The 21244-nt window shown below is 37.3% G+C and overlaps 1 protein-coding gene across 4 annotated transcripts in view; it reads left to right on the top strand.

Annotated features, from left to right (window-relative positions):
* Positions 1-21244, top strand: part of CMSS1 (cms1 ribosomal small subunit homolog) — a 381393-nt gene that overhangs the window by 338796 nt on the left and 21353 nt on the right. For all 4 annotated transcript variants that reach the window (XM_045501773.1, XM_045501774.1, XM_045501775.1 and 1 more), the window contains exon 2: positions 9441-9529. In XM_045501773.1, coding sequence (XP_045357729.1) covers positions 9441-9529 — 89 coding nt within the window. The remainder of the gene's footprint in view (positions 1-9440; positions 9530-21244) is intronic.

Raw genomic sequence — 21244 nt, forward strand, 5'->3', positions numbered from 1 at the left:
TAAGTGATTATGAAAATGCTATAACATTAAAACCTATGGTATTCAACTTCAGTTATATTTAGAGAATATATATAGCCTAATGCTTACATCAGAAAAAGAAAAACTTAGTGGGCTAGCTATCCAGGTACAAAAGTGAGAAAATTAGTAAAGTAAACCCAAAGAAAGTAAAGAACATTAGTGTGGTAAAAATCAGAAATATAATAGAAAACATCTATAAATACAGAACCTGGTTGTTATTGTTTTTTAAAGACCTCTCCAAAGTTGAACAAGAAAAAATAAGGTACAAATAAAAAAAAAAAGGGAGAAACAAAAAAGGAAACAGCTACATACAGTGATCAAGTCCAATAAATTTGATCAGGTGGATAAAATCTCCAATTACCTAGAAAAATGTTACTTACCAAAGCTGAATTAAATACAAAAAGGGCGCCTAGGTGGCTCAGCTGGTTGAGCATCTGACTTTTGATTTCAGTTCAGGTCGTGATCCCAGAGTCGTGGGATTGAGCCCCACATTAGGCTCTGCGCTGAGCGAGGAGCCTACCTGAGATTCTTTCTCTCTCCCTCTCCCCCTCTGCCCCGCTTACACTCTTTCTGTGTCTCAAAAATAAGTAACTAACTAACTTGAGGCACCTGGGTGGCTCAGTCAGTTGAACGTCCAACTTCGGCTCAGATCATGATCTCATGGTTGGTGAGTTCAAGCCCCACCTCAGGCTTGCTGCTGTCAGTGCAGAGCCCCCTTGAGATCTTCTGTCCCTGTCTCTCTGCTCCTTCCCCTTCTCTCTCTCAAAAACAAATAAACATTTAAAAAAACACAACAAACTCTTAGTAATCAAAGAGTAGACGGAAACATCATTAAACTGTAAGCAGCATCTTTTCAGGCAAAATTACTGTGGCTGTTAAAATCATGGACTCTTGGATTTAAATCCCAGCTCTGTCACAATATTAGTTGTGTGACATTGCATAAGTGGTACATATTGTTTAATGAAAGTTAGGGTCTATTATTTTTTAAAGTTGGGTTGCTTGAGGATTAATTTACATTTAGTATAATTACCCTTTTTGTGTGCAGTTCAGTGAATTTTGACAGGTGAATACAGTTGTGTAACCACCAACACAGTTAAGATACATTTCTGTCATTCCTGAGAAGTCTTCCGTATCTGTCCCCAGTAACTACTCATTTGGTTTTTGTCCCTATAATTTGCCTTTTCCAGAATGTTAAATAAATGGAATCACACATTATGTATCCTCTTGAATCTTGTGTGTCTTTAACTTAGCATCATGCCTTTGAAATTTATCCATTACTGTTGTGTGTTTTAGTAGTTTATTTTGTTGAGAAACCGAGAACTAGTGGAGTTCAGCAGGTTATTAGCCAGTGCACATCAAGGTTTTTATGAGACCTGGGCTGCTTTTTTTTTTTTTTTAATATTTATTTTTGAGACAGAGAGGGAGAGAGAGCACGAGCTGGGGTGGGGCAGAGAGAGAGAGGGGAAGAGAGGATCCAAAGCAGGCTCTATACTGATAGCAGAGAGCCTGATGCCAGGTTCAAACTCATGAACTGTGAGATCATGACCTGAGCCAAAGTCAGACACTTAACTGACTGAGCCACCAAGGCACCCCGTGAGACCTGAGCTTTTCAATATAAGGGGCCCTCTCTTAGAAAAAGAATATAAAATTACTGATATAAAATTAGGTATGAAAGTAGTCGTTTTAAATAAGAAATAACAACAGTACTGCTGTAAACACAAGAATTCTGAAAGTTTTTATTTTACTCATCCCCATCAAATAAGAACAAAATATATATGGTTTCTTGAAAACTATATAAAATGTACCATCTATTGTGTTCCTACAGGAAAGGCCTTTCATTTTGAATAGACAAAAATGGGAACCTAATTCTCTTAGAGTTTTATATTTTTGATGATTGGAAGGATTTTCCACTGACTAGTTTTTGGTTTCATACATCCCATACCTGGTTTCTCCTCTACTTTCCCTATAGTTCTAGGGAAGGGTGCTACAGGTGTGTTTGTGCCATGGTCTACAATCTCTGAGGGAAAGAGAAAATATGTACAACTTTTTAATTTTGCATACCCTTTTTGCCTTGGGTTGGAAAGGGACAGTATACTTGACTCCTGTATTGGAAGAATTCAACCAGTTCCATCTAGTGGTATCTTTTTTTCTTCCTTCCTTCCTTCCTTCCTTCCTTCCTTCCTTCCTTTTTCTTTCTTTCTTTCTTTCTTTCTTTCTTTCTTTCTTTCTTTCTTTTTCTTTCTTCCTTTCTCTCTCTTTCTTCCTTTCTTGCTTTCTTTCTTCCTTTCTTTCTCTTTCTTTCTTTCTTTCTTTCTTTCTTTCTTTCTTTCTTTCTTTCTTTCTTTCCAGTATACTCTCAGGGAGTAGGAAATGTAGCTGCCCCATCTTGTTGACTCCACTCGAGAGGCCCAGTCAGACACTGGGACTAATTAGCAGAGACCTGGCCTAACCTCCTCAAAGGCCGGCAGTTCTAGAGGAAGCTGGGAGCTGGAACCAGGCTGGCTAGGTTGGGTCCCATACTTTTCTTTTAATACTCTCTTAATGGAAATCACAGAGCTAGCATCTTTATTTCAGAAAAGCAGTTTTCTCTTTTGGAACCAAAAAACATTGCAGACTAAAGAAACAACTAATTTATTCAACCTACAGTGACATGAGATGATCTCATTTTATATGTTAAAAGGTTTCAGATGAAATAATTTTTTGGCTCAGAAAGTAACTCAGATTTAGAGCATTTGGTTAACAAGGTACTTTAAATATTTCTCATGGGTTTTTGTTGCATAAGAGTCACATACCTTTAAAAATGTGTTATTTTCAACTAGACTTCTTAAAATACAGACTGTACTCTTCAGTTATCCGATTCTGGGCAATGGAGGAATACAGAATTCAGATTTTTAATTTTTTAAAGTTTATTTATTTATATTGAGAGAGAGAGAACAAGCAGGCAAGGAGCAGAGAGAAGGAGAGAGAGAATTCCAAGCAGGCTTCTTGCCATCAGTGCAGAGCCCAAAGTGGGGCTCGAACTCATGAACACTGAGATGATGACCTTAGCCGAAATCAAGAGTCGGACGCTTAACTGACTATGCCACCCAGGCGCCCCAGAAAAATTTTTAAAAGCATTATATGAGTTTTAAAAGTTTTGGTGTTTGATTCTGACATTTATTTACTTATTTGCATTTTATCCACTTTATCTTGAAATGGCTTTTAAAGTTAATAAAGGAAGATTTGTGTAAGTGGTCTGATGTTTTACATGTAGAATGTATATTACTTTTATAATAGAAATACAAATGAAGCAATAGGTATGGGGGAGTGCTTTTTCCTTTTTTTAAGTTTATTTATTTTGGGAGAGAGAGCTTGCATACGCACAGGTTGGGGGAGGAGGAGAGAGAGAGAGGAAGAGAGAGAATCCCAAGCAGGCTCCAAGCTGTCAGCACGAACCATGAGATCATGACGTGAACTGAAATCAAGAGTGGGATGTTCAACTGACTGTGCCACCCAGGTGCCACATTACTTTTAATCAATACTGGGCTAAATACTTGGGACACTAATGGATACCCTCACAGTATTTATGGGTCAGCAGAGAGAAAGCCTAACATTTATGCAATAGCAGCACACTATATACAAGGGTAAAATTATATGCTGATTTATAAGGTAAGTTTAGAAGTACAGAGACAACAGAAAGAAGGAGGGCTGTGTGGTCAGCCAAGGCTTCCCTGAAAGATCCCAGATGAAGATGGGTTGGAGGATGTTAAGAGAAAGGAGGATCTGTGAAGGGAAGCCAGTATGAGAAATTTCACAGCACTAAAGGTGGCTTTGATGGGGAAAGAAATTCCCCAGGTAGGGTTACCAGATTTAGCAAGTAAAAATACATGGCTCCTCTTTAAATTCAACTTTCAGATAAATGATGAATAATTTTTAATACCATATAGATATTCCCATATAAAATTTGGGACATACTTATACTAAAAAATTATTCAATATTTTTTATATTTTTGTATTTATTGCGGCAACCTTACCCTGGAGGCTTTTATTTCTGAAGACTCATCATGGCCTCCCTGGGTTGAATTTATTTCTGAATTCTGCTGCCTTTCTGGCTCTCCTAATCAGGACAGCAGTGACAGGGGTAGCCCAGCAGCAGGATGGGACTCTGGTACCACACACCTGTTGCCTTTGGAGCATAATAATTTTGGGCTTCCTGAAGAAGAAGATAGATTTCCTTTAAACACTTTTTAAATTAAACTTTTTAATTGTGAAATCATCATAGATCCACATGTAATTGTGGATCTCTCTCACAGAGAGAGATCTCAGAGAGATCTCTACAGAGAGATCACATATACCCTTTACCCAGATTCCCCTGATAGTAACAAATTGCAAAGCTATCTGTATATGTAAATGGTAACAACAAAGATTTTGAGACTGATTGAGTTGAGATACAGAACATTTCCATCCCCACAAGAATCCTTCTTTTGTTGCTCTCTTATAGCCATACCTAATCCCCCCCAACCCTACTCCTTCCTTAACTCCTTGAGACCACTATTCTGTTCTCCATTTCTAGAATTTTGTCATTTCGAGAATGATGTATACATGGAATCACACAGTGTGTAACCTTTGGGGCTTGGCTTTTTTCAGTAAGCATAATTCTCTGGAAATTTATCTTAGGTTTTAGGTATTAATAGTTTATTTCTTTTTATTGTTGATTAGTATTCTATAGTATGCATATATCACAGTTTGTCTAACCAGTCACCTATTGAAGGACATCTGAGTTTTTTCTAGTTTGGGGCTATTATAAATAATAAATAAAGTTGCTGTAACATTTCTGGACAATTTGTTGTTTAAACTTAAGTTTTTGTTTCTCTGGGATAAGTGCCCAGGAGTGCAATTGCTGTGTTGTATAGTAGTTGCATGTCTCATGTTTTTGGTTGTTGTTGATAGAGCTCAAGTGGGGGAAGCACAGAGAGAGAGACAGGGGGAGAAGAATCCCAAGCAGGGGGATTCATGGGCTCCATTTCACATGGGAGATGGGGCTCCATTTCACAACTGGGAGATTGTAACCTGAACCAAAATCAAGAGTCGGATACTTAACCAACAGAGAAACCCAGGCCCCTGTATGTTTAAGGAACTGCCAAACTTTTTTCCATTTGCGGAATGAAAACTTTTTTTCCATATGCGGAACATATCTTCCTGTACTTATTTACTTTTCAGTGAAATGTCTGTTCATGTCTTTTGCCATTTCCTAATTCTGTTGCCTAGTTTTTTAGTGTCCAATTTTGAGAATTCTTTATTTTGTCTAGATAGTGGTCTGTCCTTTGTTAGACTTGTGGTTTGCAAATATTTCTCCCACTCGGTACCCTGTTTTTCTACCCCCTTAACATGGTCTTTGCCAAGCAGAAGTTTTCGATTTTGGTAAAGTCTAACTTATCTATTATCCCTTTTATTGATTGTACTTTCAGTGTCAAAACTAAGAACTTTGCCTAACCCTAGATCCTAAAGATTTATCCTTTTCTTCTAAAGGTTTTATAGTTTTACATTTTACCTTTAAATTTGTGATCCATTTTTGAGGTAAATTTTGTATAAGGTGTAAAACTTAGGTAAGTCTTCATTTTTTTGCCTATGGATTTTTTTTCCCCAATTTGTTGAAAAGGTTACTTTTCCTCTCTTGAATTGCTGCTGTTAAAATCATTTGGGTAGGGGTGCCTGCATGGCTCAGTCTGCTGAACATCCAACTCTTGATTTCAGAGAGAGGGAGAGAGAATTCCAAGCAGGTTCTGCTGACAGTGCAGAGCCTGATGGTGGGTTCCGTCCCATGAACCATGAGATCATGACCTGAGGCAAAATCAAGAGTCAGATGCTTAACTGACTGAGCCACCCAGGCACCTCTATTTAGGTCTTCTTTGATTTCTTCCATTGGTGTTTTGTAGTCTTCAGCATGCATGTCCTGTACATGTTCTGTTAAATTTACACCTAAGTATTTTAAGTTTTTTTCAGCAATTGTAAATGGCATTGCATTTTTAATTTTTGTGTTCATGTTTGTTGCTTAATATATAGAAATAAAATTTTTACATGTTTATCTTTTATTCTACAGCTTAGCTAAACTCACTTATTACTTCTAGCACGGTTTGGGAGTTTGGGGGTAGACTTTTTTTAGATTTCTTGGGATTTTCTATGTAAACAATCGTGTCATTTGCAAATGGGGACAGTTTGATGTCTTCCTTTCTGACGTATATGCCTTTCCTTTCCTTTCTTGCCCTATTGCACTGATGAAAAGTTCTAGCACTATGTTGAATAATTCCGGTCAGAACAGACATCTATGCCTTGTTCCCAATCAGGGAGAAAGCATTCTGCCTTTCATTATTAAGTATAATGTTTACTATAAGTCTTTTATACATGGTGTTTATCAATTCCTTTTAAATTTGTTGATGTCTTATGGCCTAGAATATGCTGTATCTTAGGCTATGTTCCACAACACTTGAAAAGACTATGTTCTGTTGAGTGGAGTATTGAGTACAAATGTTGATCAGATCCTATTGGTTAATTGTTGTCACTTCATTCTTCTATATTCTTGCTGATTTTATGTTTAGTAATTCACTCAGTTTTTGAAAGAGAACTCTTGAAGTTTGCCACTGAACTGTACTTTTGTCTATTTCTTCTTTCATTTCTATCAGTTTTTCCTTCCTGCATTTCCTTCCTGCATGTGGTGCATACACATTAAGGATTGCTATATCTCCTTGATACAGCCACACTTTTATCATTACAGAATGGTAATTTTTCTCTTTCTGTGGTAATTTTCTTTACACTGAAGCCACTCATCTGATATTAATATAGCCACTCGGCTTTCTTTTGATCAGTATTTCTATGTTACATTTTCCCCATCATTTTGCTTTCAACTTGTATATCTTATTACATTTGAGGAAAGTTTCTTGTAAATGGCATATTTTTTCATCTATTCTGTCGATCTCTATCTTTAAATTTGCATTTTTAGGCCATTTACATTTATGTAATTATTGATATGTAAGGATTAAATCTTCCATTTTATTCTGTTTTTTTTTTTATCTGTTTGCTGTTTTTAGTTTCTCTGTTTTCTCTTTCCTTTTTGTTCCTTGAACATTTTCAAAATTCTATTTTTATTTATTTATGTGTTTTTGAGTGTATCCCTTTGTATAGCTTTTTTAGTGGTTGTTAAAACCACTAGGGTGAGTGTGACCTTGTTACCACTTTGCCATATGGAAATTGCTGGCACTTTACCAGGCCTCCTCTAATACCATCCTAGTGGGGAGGGAGAGGTGCACTTCATTACTGCCCAGAGGAAGTGGAATTCAAGGCTCACCATATGGTCTCTATTGATACTGCAATGGTGGTGGTAGTGATGGGAGGAGGGAACAGGGGTTTGTTACTACCCTTAAGGGATGAAAATCCCTTTAGGGTTTCATTCCCTGCTTGACCATCTCTGATAACACCCTGGTGGAAAGTGGAGGAGGTGTTGGGGTACCTCATTACAGCTTGGCAAGAGTGGAAGTCTAGGCTCCCCACTCAGCCTTTGCTGATGTGGGCGGAGCCAGTTTGGTTTTTTTGTTGGGTTGGTTGGGTTTTTTTGGTGGTGTTTGGAGTCAAATAGTTATTGTCTAAACATTTTCCATCTTACTGTGTTGTCTTTTTCCTGGTCATTTTGTTAAATAGAACAGATGTTTGGTAGGGCTTTTTTTGTCTGCTCCCATTGGCATTTCCAAGTTGCTGGCTTATTTAGCTCCAAGCCTGAGATAATGAGCAAAAAGAAAACCCAGAAAACTAACTACTGTGATGTCATTTATACCCCAAAGTCCCAAAGTGCCTTCTTCTCTCTACTTTTAGGCTTTCTATGTTTGTTTTATATATAATGTCCAGGAGTTTTAGCTGTACTTAGCAGGAGGAAGAGGGAAAAATACTACTACTCCTACTATTACTATCTTTCCAGAAGCAGAAGTTCTATAAATGAAGTAGAAGTTCTATAAATGCTATTAATGCCAACGTAATCACTCATTTAGAAGCTGTTAATCTTCTACCTGCTAATACTCTATGGGTAGAATCCTTTTTTTCATGCTATACAGCTAATTAGAAATATGTGTCTTCACTTCTCTGTAAAAACAGAACCAATAGGAGATCTATATCTGTATCTTTTTATATCTATATCTGTCCATATGTAAAATAAGAAATTGACCTGTGCAGTCGTTGAGGCCAGCAAGTCCCAACATCTGTACTGTGAAGTGGCCAGCTGGAACCCAGGTTCCAATCCTGGTCACAAGGCCTGAGAACTAAGAGAGCTGATGGTGTATTTCTGGTCTGAAAGCTGACAGGCTCTAGATGCAGAAGGAACTGATACTTCAGTTCAAGTCCAAAAGCAGAAAAAATTCTTACTCAGCAGGTCAGCCTTTTTGTTCTACTCAGGCCTTCATCTAATGAGGCCCAGCCACATTAGGGAAGGCAATCTGCTTTATTCAGTCTACCATTCAAAGATTAATCTCATCCCAAAAACCCTCATAGAAACACCCAGAATAATGTTTGACCAAATATCTGGGTACCCCATGGCCCAATCAAGTTGTCATAGGAAACTAGCCACCATAATATGCAAACATTTAGAAGCTTAGGACTACCAGATTGGTTAATTTGAACTTAAATATGAATTCTAACCAAGGTTGCTCACAAATTCACATTTTGGCTTGACTTTGAGATACATAGAGAAATTCAAAAAAAGTGAGTAAAACCTTTCAAAGATTCAAAAAATGTGTTTAAAGAGAGCAACTGCTAAAATCTGGAATGCGGTATGGCATTGTGGGAAATGAGGAATTTATAGTTGCTGTGTTTCTTCAGTAGAGCTTTATAAACAGGGAAACTGTTAAAACTTACATTTTTCATGACTCTTAGAGTAAGAATTAATTTTTTCCATTGTCAAAAGTTTTAAAATATTCAAAATAAGTATTTCTCATGGTCTATAATCCTTTTGTCACAGTCTCTTAACATTCCCCCGGGGCCAGTGCCGAGGTATCTAGAGCTGCTGGTTTTCAGGGCAGGCAATATCGCTTGCAGAGAAGACTTTGGACTCAAATAGATCTGGGTGTGTGACCTAGGGCAAATTGCTTTACCCCTCTAAACAGCAACTTTCTTATCTGAATATGACAAGTTTAATATCTGTAAGATCAGTATAAGTGCTCCATAAGTAAACATTTTCAAATCTTAGGCATCTGGATAATCTGCACTTTTGCAGTTTTATAGAAAAGACTGATATCTTGGTGTTTAAATCTCTACATTTTGGATCATTTCCTTGAATTCAGCTTCTTAGAATTATTGAGTCAAGGATAGAAACTTCTAGAAAGGGAGTACCAAGATTGCACTAGCAATGGGAAAGAGAGAGAGAGAGAGATGCTTTTCTAATTGTTAAACTTTATATTTCCTAGAGGCATCAGATGGTGAAGGAAGAGGAGACACAGAAATGATGCAGCAGGAGACAGCTCCAGTTCCTGCCCTGTCAAAGAAAACCAAACAGGTGACCGTACTGTGGGAGAGTCACAACTGTTGGATTCTAGAATCATCTTCTACCCCTCTACAGCATTCCCTGTTCTTTAACATCAGTTAGTGGGGTTTGTGAAATCCTAGATCTTCTTTGCCTTTGTAAACACCCATGTTTTCATTAATTATAAGCCAGCAAGGTCTATTTTTCCCCCTAAATTTTTTTTATAATATAAATATATTTTACAATAATGGTATCTTAGATTCTTGTACCACATGTTTACCAAAAATCCAGTATTACTTTTTTTGGTACAGTTCCTAGGAAAAGACAAATAGCATAAAGACATGCAAGATTACCCTGCACACCAGTGCATGATTACAGTACCATGCCATGCTGCCAGCAGGTCCCAGGGTCTCATGTCTACCTAGCATTATGGTCCATTGTATGAATATTTATCAAGGGATTTCTGCCTTCAATATTACCAAAAGTGGCCTTTTGATATATTTTGCTCCCTGGATTTATGACCTTTTATTTCCTTTTTAATCTTCCTATTGGCCACTCACATCCATTTGCAGCTTTTTCACATTATGTGTCTCTCAAACCGGATTGGTAACCATGTGTGATTTTTTCCTTAAATTTTTTAATGTTTATTTATTTTTGAGAGAGAGAGAGACAGAGTGCAATCAGGAGAGGGGCTGAGAGAGAGAGGAAGACAGAATCTGAAGCAGGCTCCAGGCTCTGAGCTGTCAGCACAGAGCCCAACATGGGGCTCAATCCCACAAACCATGAGATCATGACCTGAGCTGAAGTCAACACATAACCTACTGAGCCACCCAGGTGCCCCAACTATGTGGGATTTTTTAAAGGATTATCTACTATCAAACTAAAATTATCATCTTCTTCACAGTAATGATTTGTGGTCTTATTGTAAGTGGCCCTAAACTCATTCCATGAGAGGGTGACTATACCCAGTTTGTAACCAGGCTCAGATAATTGTGGGAAGCAGTTTAGCATACTGGTGACCTACCTCCAATCTGCGAAATATTGAGCAAGTTAAACTCTCTGTGCCTCAGTCTTCTTATTGGTAAAATGATGATAATAAATATATTTTCCTCACAGAGTTGCAGTGGAGATTAAATAACTAATACTTGTTAAGTACTTCAAACAGTGGCTGGCAAAGAGTAAACACCAAAGTGATCATTATTATAGTGAATAACACTTCATCTTTTTTATTTTGTTATTTTTTTCTTTGAGGGATGGGAGAATATGGAAAGATATGCATATTTAATATGTAATCATCTTGGTTTTCTCTCCAGCCATTAAATACTTTGCTCCAAGGTCCTATATCAGGTTTGGTTTTTTTTTCTTTTTGCTGTTATTTTATCTTACTTTTTTAAAAATTTTTTTCTTATGTTCATTTATTTTTGAAGGAGAGAGAGACAGAGCGTGAGCAGGGAGGGGTGAGAGAGAGGGAGACACAGAATTCAAAGCAGGCTCTAGGCTCTGAGCTGTCAGTGCAGAGCCCGACATGGGGCTCGAACCTATAAACCACGAGATCGTGACCTGAGCCGAAGTCAGAGGCTTAACCAACTGAGCCACCCAGGAGCCCCATTTTATCTTACTTTTTAAATTCAACTATAATTAACATAGAGTGTTATATTAGTTTCATGTGTACAATATAATGATTCAAAAATTCAATGCATTATTCGCTGCTCACCATGATAAATGTACTCGTAATCCCCTTCACCTATTTTACCCATTCCTCCACCCACGTCTCCTTTGGCAATCACCAGTTTGTTCTCTGTAGTTAAGAGCCTGTTTTCTGGTTTGTCTCTTTTTTCCCTTTTGTTCCTTTGCTTTGTTTCTTACATTCTACATATGAGTGAAATCATATGGTATTTTTCTTTGACTGACTTACTTCACTTAGCATTATACCCTATAGGTTCATTCATGTTGTTACAAATGGTAAGATTTAATTCTTTTTTATGGCTGAGTAATATTCGTGTGTGTGTGTGTGTGTGTGTGTGTGTGTATCACACCTTCTTTTTCCATTCATCTATGGGTGGACACTTGGGTTGCTTCCATATGTTGGCTATTGCACATAATGCAGCAGTGAACATAGTGGTTCATGTATCTTTTTGAATTAGTGTTTTTTTTTTTTCCTTTGGATAAATACCCAGTAGTGGAATTACTAAATCTTATGGTAATTATGCTTTTAATTTTTGGAGGAACATCCATACTGTCTTTCACAGTGGCTGCACCAGCTTACATTCTTACCAACAGTGCAGGAAGAGGGTTCCTTTTTCTTTACATCTTCATCAACACTTGGTACTTCTTGTGTGTTTTATTTTAGCCATTCTGACAGGTGTGAGGTGATATCTCATTATGGTTTTGATTTACATTTTCTTGATGATTAGTGACGTTGAGCATCTTTTCATGTGTCTGTTGACCATCTGTATGTCTACTTTGGAAAAATGTCCTCTGTTCATTTTTACTTGGATTATTTGGGGGTTTTGGTGTTGGATTGTGTAGGTTCTTTACATATTATGAATATTAACTCTTTCTTTGGTGTATCATTTGCAAACATCTATCATTCAGTAGGTTGTCTTTTTGTTTTGTTGATGATTTCCTTCTCTGTGCAAAAGCTTTTTTATTTTGGTGTAGTCCCAATAGTTTAATTTTGCTTTTGTTTCCCTAGCCAAAGAAGACATATCTAGAAACATGTTTCTATAGCTGATGTCAAAGAGATTCTGCCTTTTTTTTCTTTCCTTCTCGGAATTTTGTGCTTTCAAGTCTTACATTTAAGTCTTTAATCCATTTTGAGTTTATTTTTGTGGAGTATAAATAAGTGGTCCATTGGAGTAAAGAAGTGGTCCAATATTATTCTTTTTCATGTGTATCGCTAATTACATAGCTGTCCAGTTTTCCCAACACCATTTGTTAAGGAGACTATCATTTTCACATTGTATATTCTTGCCTCCTTTGTTGTAGATTATTTGGATAAAAGCATAGATTTTTTCTGGGCTCTCTGTTCTGTTCCATTGATCTATGTGTCTGTTTTTGTGCCAGTACCATACTCTTTTGATTACCATAACTGCGTAGTGTATCTTGAGATCTGGGATTGCAATACTCCCCATTTTTTTCTTCTTTTTCAAGATTGCTATGGGTATTCAGGGTCTTTTGTGGTACCACACAAATTTTAGGATTATTTGTTCTAGTTTTGTGGAAAATGTTGTTGATATTTTCATAGGGATTGCATTAAATCTGTAGATTGCTTGGGGAAATTAATGGAAATTTTAACAATATTGGTTCTCCCATTCCATGAATATGGAATATCTTACCACTTGTTTGTGTCATCTTCAATTCCTTTGATCAGTGTTTCATAGTTTTCAGAGGACAAGTCTTTCACCTTCCTGGTTAAGTTTATTCCTGGGTGTTTTATTATTTTTGATGCAATTATAAATGGGATTGTTTTCTTAATTTCTCTTTCTGCTTCTTTATTATTAGTGTATAGAAATGCAAAAAAATATTATTTATATTAATTTTGTATCCTGTGACTTTTGGTGGAGTCTTCAAGATTTTCTGTATATAGTATCATGATATCTGCAAATAGTGAAAGTTTCCTTACCAATTTGAATGCCTTTTATTTATTTTTCCTTGTCCAATTGCTGTGGCTAGGACTTCCAGTACTATGTTGAATAGAATTGGTGAGAGTGAACATCCTTGTCTTGTTCCTGGTCTTAGAGGAAAAGTTCCCAGTTTTTCATGATTGAGTATAATGTTAGATGTGGGCTTTTCATATTTGGGCTTTATTATGTAGAGAGGTATGTTCCCTCTAAACCCACTTTGTTGAGAGTTTTTATCATGAATGGATGTTGTACTTTGTCAAACACTTGTTATGCATCCACTGAAATGGTCATATGCTTTTTATCTTTCTCTTGTTGATATAATATATCACATTGATTGACTTGATAATATTCAACCACCCTTGCATTCCAGGAATAAATCCCACTTGATTGTGGTGATTTTTTTTGATGTACTGTTGGATTTGGATTGCTAATATTTTGTTGAGGATTCTTGTATCAATGTTCATCAGAGATATTGGCCTACATGTCTCTTTTTTTGTAGTATCTTTATCTGGTTTTGGTATGTGGGTAATGCTGGACTCATAGAATGAATTTGGAAGCATTCCTTCCTCTTCTAGTTTTTGGAATAGTTTGAGAAGAAAAGGTATTAACTCTTCTTTAAATGTTTGATAGAATTCACCTGTGAAGTTGTCTGGTCTGAGACTTTTGTTTGTTGGGAATTTTTCTATTACTGATTTAATTTCATTGCTGTTCAATCTGTTCAAATTTTCCATTTCTTCCTGATTTACTTTTGGGAAATTATATGTTTCTAGGAATTTATCCATTTCTTCTACATTGTCCCAGTTGTTGGCATAGAATTTTTGATAATATTCTCTTATGATCCTTTGTATTTCTCTGGTGTCTGTTGTTATTTCACCTCTTATTTCTGACTTGATTTGTGTCTTCTCATTTTTGATGAGTCTGAGTAATGGTTTATCAGTTTTGTTGATCTTTTCAAATAACTAGCCTCGGGTTCGTTGATCCATTCTGCTGTTTTTCTAGTCTTTATTTCATTTATGTCTGACCTAGTCTTTATAATGTATTTTCTTCTATTGGCTTTGGGCTTTGTTTGTTCTTTTTCTAACTTCTTTAGGTCTAAGGTTAGGTTGTTTATTTGAGATTTTTCTTGCTTCTTGATGTAGGCTTGTATTGCTATAAACTTCCCTCCTCACTGCTTTGCTCCATCCCAAAGATTTTGGATGGTGGTGTTTTCACTTTCATTTGTCTCCCTGTATTTTTTTTTTTACTTCCTCTTTGATTTCTTGGTTGACTCATTCATTGTTTAGTAGCATGTTATATAACCTTCATGTATTTGTGGTTTTTTCTACATTTTTTCTTGTGATTAATTTCTAGTTTCATACCATTTTAATCAGAAAAGATGCATAATATGATTTTAATCTTTCTTTGGCATTTTCTGCATTCATTGCGCTGATGTGGCTGCTATCTGGGTGTAGCCATGGGACAAAGTGAGCTTAGGATCCTCCTACTCTGCCATCTTCCCAGACTCTCCCCTCAGGTTTAGTTTTAACTATTCCTTCAGAGGCCTACGGGCTAACATCCTTAGCCTTTTCATTTATTTCACCAAGGTGAAGTTTAATTTTACCTTGCTTATCCCATTGACCACACCATTTTCATGCTTCTTTGACCTTTGCCTCTGTAGTGCCTACCTACAGAACTTGTTTCCAAATATCTTTCTTTAGACTCCATTGACTTTCTTTTTCCTTTCTTTCTTGATTTTCTTCTTGCTTGTTTCTCACTTTTTCAGGACTCAGTGCAGAAAGACTAAATTTTCCCAAGCCTCTACCTTTACTTCTTTTTATTGTCTTTTTATCCACTTTACTAAATTTCCACCTTTTATTTTAGCTCCTTCTTCCTTGACTCTTCTTTTCCCACAACTATTAAGTTAGGTAAATGGCAGAGAATCATAGGAAGAACAAGGAAAAATGGGAGAGGAGAAAATGAAATACATTCTCCATTTCTGTGAGCATTCATCTATCTTTTGTCAACCTAGGTTTTAACAATAATAAAGATCACTTATTGAGCACTCACTATAGGCACTGTGCAAGATACCATGACTCAGATGATACTGTAAAGTAAGGGGTACCCTGTGCCCTATGAGATAGGGGGTACCCCATTTTACAAATTACCTGGGACTCACAGAGATGGGTTCTGGGAGTCATGCCCCACTTGTCTGGCTGTGAGCCAGGTGCTGAGGATGCTGCTGCTACCATCTCCCTTTTCACCTGTCCTTTCTCTTTCAATTTAGGAAAATCAGATTTACCATGTCCTCATATGCTTTCTTGGCCACATGCCATTGCTATTTTCTGCCAAGAAAAAAGAATTATGAAAGTTTAAGATTGTACTGCCCATTTTAACCACCTTTCTCTTGCTCTAATTTCTTTCACTACCAAATTACTTTAAAGAATCCAAGTCTTAGACTGACAGAATGCCCTATCCCCTTTCTCTATGTCTATCCTCATTTCTCTGGCCAGAGAACTCACAGGGAAATTTTCTTGTGCCCTCTGCCTCATATGAGTGCTCTTCATCTAGCTCCTGGTTCCCCCACCAAGCTGTATACCTCCAGGACAGAGTTTAACTGTGCATCTCCACAGCACCTAGCACAGAACCTCACCCAAAATTGACACTCATTATTTGTGAAATGAAAGAAAAGATGCCTATACCAAGATCCTAGTTTTCTCACCACTCTTCCAATCTCAGCTCATTGTGTCTCTACTTGTGAGCCATCTGCTGTCTGCAGAAGTAGGTGACCCAATGTCCCTCTTCCAGCCCCTTCCTTGAAAGACTCTCCCACTTTGACATTCAGAGCTGGGATCCCTCCTCTGCCACCCCTGACTGCCCAAACAGTCCCTCTGGCTCCTCTCTGGGTTCCCCATCCTCTCTCTCCAGCTACTCTTCTCCCTCTGGAAATCATCACGCTATCACAAGGATGACCTTCTTATGGAAAGGCTGTCCTTTCTTGAATCCTTCTATAGTTGCTTCTGTACATAGGGCTTAAGTCTCCAATCAGTTCATAAGCACCTTGGGGGCCAAGGTTTCTTTTGTGTTCACTGTAGTACCTATCACAGTGCTAGGCACTGGACTCATTTGGCAGTTGTAACAGAGTATTTGTTTTTTAATAGTAATTATTACATTCCTCCCCTGGGTCAAAACAAAAGAAAAAATAAATTCTTTTGTGCTATGTTTAAGTTTTGAATTTTTTTTCAAATTTGCTTAGTTGCTTTACTGTTCTTTAGGCTTTTTTTATACTTGTATAGGAACTTCCTGGCATTATGCTGCCAGCTGTAATATACATTTAGGCTTAAATATCACCAGGTAAGAGTGTCTGTTGAGTTAGATCATGTTCCCTCCTTTGCCATCCCTGGGCCTCACATTCCTCTTACTGAGTCCATGCCTCCCATCTGTCCAGTATTTCCAGCAGTAGATTTATAACTTTATAAAAGTTTTTTACCCATGCAACTACATCATCTCTAGCAACCATTTCACATCTAAATAATCATCCTTGGCCTCCTTAATAATGTTAGTATAAAGATTTGCCAACACTTCTTTTTTTCCAGATATTGCTTCCAAAAAAATGATGAATTTCCTTACTTCTAGAGATTGCATCATCCTCTTCCCTCCTCAACATCAGTCACTTCAGAGCCAACCCTAGTGACTTTGTAATTATGGTTCCCAGAATATAATTCCTTATGAGGGGTTTTGTGACTTTTCATAGATGCCTCCATGATGTCAGCCGCCATGGTTCCATAACCCATCCTCTCTCCCTCAAAGACCACATTTTTTTTAACAGTAGCCTAATCTGTTTATCTCCTCAGATCATAAAGGACTCCTCAGTAAGAGTACTTATCCCTTTCCCTCTCTATTCATCTTTCTCACTGTGGTATTTTCTTAATATTTACTTATTTGAGCATTGATAATTTCATATCTCTCCCACTCTTCATCTTCAAGATTATTCTTGACTATTTTAAAAGAGGACTGTGTCCTATCCACCCAATGATTTACCTTCTTCCTTGCAACTGTCTCAATTCTTTTCCTCTTTGTATTAATCTACTATTGCCTAACAAATTACCACAGAAGTTAATAGCTTAAAACAGAAAAATAAATTATATCAGAGTTTCTGATATCCCACAGGCATGGCTTAGCTCGGTCTCTCCGGCTATCCATCTCTTATGAGGTGCCAGTCAAATTGCGGGCTGGAGTTGAAGAGCTTGACCTCCTTATTGGTAAGCCTCAATTCCTGACCATGCGAGTCTCTGCACAGGACTACCGCAGAACATTGCCACTGGCTTCCCTCAGGCTAAGTGACCCAAGCAGAAGCAAGCAAGAGCACTCAACACAGAAACCAGTCTTTTTTATGTTATATTTGATCTCAGAGCTGACCTCTAATCCTTTCTACCTTATTCTGTTAGAATCAAGTCAGTAATTCAAAAAGTGGAAAGGAAGACCTGGAGATAGTGATCACCAGTAGCTCTCCTGGAATCTACCCTCTGGCCTCAGTGATTTATATCCCTCCCATATGCAGAATGTATTCACTCCTCACAAAGAAAGCAAAAGTCCTCTCCCTTTACAGCTTAAGCTCAGTGCCTAGAATTTCATTGTCTAAATCAGGTGCAGGGGCATTTAAGGGTCCTTGGGTTTGGTTCCCTAAATAAGGCTTTTTAAGAACATTTCTTCTCAACCTATTAAACTAAGGAAATACAGGCATAGAATAACCTTCATAGGCATTTCTATTCAAGTAGTTGATACAAGGGGTCATTGGTCCAGAGCATTTGAAAATGTTGGGAGTTTCTTTATTAAGTTTTAAGGCCCAGGTTCCTTAGGTTCTTCCATGGTTCTCAGCTCTGCTTTTGGGTATCTTTGTGTTGCCCTCTGAGTCATCCTTCCACCTTTTCTTTTAAAATGAAAGCTAGCATAGATTTGCAATGGAAAAGCTCTTTCGGCCTTCTTGACAGTGGAATTCTGAGGGTTCAAAGACCTTGCCTCATTTTATTCCATCTCTCAGCTTCTCAACTCAAACTACACTTATTTCTGAATATATAACTCCTTTAAGAATTTTGTGGGTCTTCTGTGGTTCTTCTTGGGTTTACTTGATTGGGCAGAAGTCACACCCACAAATCTTTTCAAGATAAACTTTTCTCAATCTTGGGCCCCTGTTGAGAGAATTGAGGGACAGTAACTCTTAAGCTTCCTAGAGGCATGTTTGAGATGATCTGTGAGATACATCTTTGATTTCTCTAAAGAGATCTTACGAGACTGAATAGTACTCTGAGGTACCACCTTTGTTCTTTTTTTTTTATTTTTTTTATTTTTTAAATATATGAAATTTATTATCAAATTGGTTTGGTACCACCTTTGTTCTTTCTGAGGTCTTAACAAATGGATTTGCACTCCTATACCTTGACTTCTTTGATAGTCCTTTCAATTTAATTTCTTCCTTCGAATTTTACTGTAAGCCACAAGAAGAAATTAGGTGACACATTCAATGCTATTTGGATCTCCTTTGCTGGATTACCCATAGTATTGGACACATTTTCTATTTTCCACATAGCTGCAGACAACACTACTTTGTACCACTAAACTTTGTACGACTACATAACAAAAATACCCTTACCTCCAGTTTCCAATAAGATTTTCCTCCCTATCTATCTATCTATCTATCTATTTATAAGTAGGCTCCACACTGGGCATGGAGCCCAACACAGGGCTCAAACTCACAACTCTGAGTTCAAGACCCGAGCTGAGATCAAGAGATGCACCCTTAACTGACTGAGCCACCTAAGTGGCCCAGATTTTCCTCACTTTCTGCAGGCCTACACCCTCAGTGTCCTCAAAGTCCAAATTTTACAGGCAATGTGTTCGGAAACACTATTCATCCATTCAGTCACCTGAGTTTTGACACATTTCAAAGTAATTAACAAAATCAGTACACTCCTCCCAGACACTTCAGCATGCATATCATTAACTGAAGTTCAGTATTGAAAGATCTTTTTTTCCTTTCAAGGTAAAGTTAACATACAGTAAAATGCAAATGTCAAAGGTATCATTCACAGAGTTTTGACAAATTCATACAATTTTGTAACAAAACCCCCTACAGATTATCATCACCTCAAAATCCTCCCACACCACCTCCATATCACTATTCCACAGTCCATGCCCCAGGACCAACCACCGTTCTGATGTCATGTAAGTGAAATCATATAGCATATGCTCTTTTGGTCAAAACTTCTTTTATTTGGTACAGTGTTTTTTAGATTCATCCATGCTGATGCATGGTGTTTCATCTTTCTTATTGCTAAGTACATTAGTCTGCTAGGGCTGCCATAGCAAAATACCACAGACTGGGTGACTTAAACAACAGAAATTTATTTCTCACAGCTCTGAAGCCTGAAAACCCAAGATCAAAGTGTCAACAGGTTTGGTTTCTCCTGAGGCCCCTCTCCTTGGCTTGCAGATGATCACATTCTCACTGTGTCCTCACATGCTCTTTCCTCTGTGAGTGTCTCTTCCTCCTCATATAAAGACACCAGTCCTACTGGATTAGGATCCTACTCTTAGGACCTCCTTTAACTTGATTACCTCTTTAAAGTGAATGTCTCCAAATACAGTCACATTGGGTATTAGGGCTTCAAAATTTGAATGGGAAGGAGGTGGGTAAAATTCATTTCATAACATTTTATAATATTAAATTATATGAATACCCCACAGTTTATTTTTCTTTTTTTTTTTTTAATGTTTATTGATTTTTGAGAGAGAGAGAGAGAGCACAAGGAGGGGAGGGGCAGAAAGACAGAGAGAGACACAGAATCTAAAGCAGGTTCTGAGCTGTCAGCACAGAGCCAGACACAGGGCTCAAACCCACAAATTGTGAGATCATGACCTGAGCTGAAGTCAGATGCTTAACCAACTGAGCCACCCAGGCACCTCTATTTTTCTATTGATGGATACCTGGGGCTACTTCCTATTTGGGACTATTATGAATAAATCTGCCACAAACATTCATATACAAGTCTTTTTCTGAATGTATATTTTTAGTTCTCTTAAGTAAATACATAGGAGTAGAATTGCTGAATCATGTTTAGTTTTCTAAAAACCGACCGACTTTTTTTCCAAAACCAATGTATCATTTTTGTATTCCCACCATCCTATATATTTGGAATTATCACTCTTTTAATTTTGGACATTTTGATGGGTGTGTACCAAATAACTTTGACCAAACCCAAAAGAAACTAAAACAGCAGATCTAAATTTGGTTTTAATTTTTACAGTGAACGTGCTTGTTTTTGTTGTAAAATGGTAATTTTTTTTTTATTTTTACCAAAGTGATAAGCAAACACTATTAAAAGTCTTTCATAAAAAAGCAGGATCACCTTTCCTACTCTTATCCTAGGTCTTTCTTCGGAGGCAACTACCCTCAGCTTTTAGCTGTTTTCCTTATTTGCTAACATATAGTTTATACTGCTGGTTTTTTTCATTTATCAGCTCCTGACATGATCTTTTAATTTCCTGAGGTAGCATATGAGGACACATCTCTGCCATCTACCCCATACTCCCTCTCTAATTGTTAATTCCCCTGCTAACACAATATCAAATTGTGGTTAAAACCATTGTCATTATCTCACAGTTATGACCATGGAACTACTGTTTCAGTGCTGAGGGGGAAAAGACTATAATCATTCCTCCTTTCTTATATATACAACTCTTTGTTTTCATGGCATTAATATTTACCTCATTTCTTCATTTGCCCAGCTTATTGTGTTCCTACAGTTAATTGTTTCCATATATTCCAGTATGTTTTCCACATGTCCATGAATATTTTCCATATGCTCAAATAGATCACTCATTGTTCTTTCCTGCAGACCTCTATACTCCTATTCCATTCTGAATAGGTTATTCTCTTGGTCTGGTGAGCAATTGAGATTTGTCTTTACTGCCCCTTCAACACTGTCCTGGATTAATTTCTTTATTTGCTGAATCCCATATCTTTCTCTTTTTTGATTTAGCCCTTTATCTTTCTAGAATACAGCATTTAGTATCTATGGGTAGGAAGTCCATTTTTTGAGACCTTAAATACCTGAAAATACCTTTATTTTACTCGTAACTTGTCTGA

Source organism: Leopardus geoffroyi, chromosome C2 (assembly GCF_018350155.1).
Source record: "Leopardus geoffroyi isolate Oge1 chromosome C2, O.geoffroyi_Oge1_pat1.0, whole genome shotgun sequence".
NCBI classification, from domain to species: Eukaryota; Metazoa; Chordata; class Mammalia; order Carnivora; family Felidae; genus Leopardus; species Leopardus geoffroyi.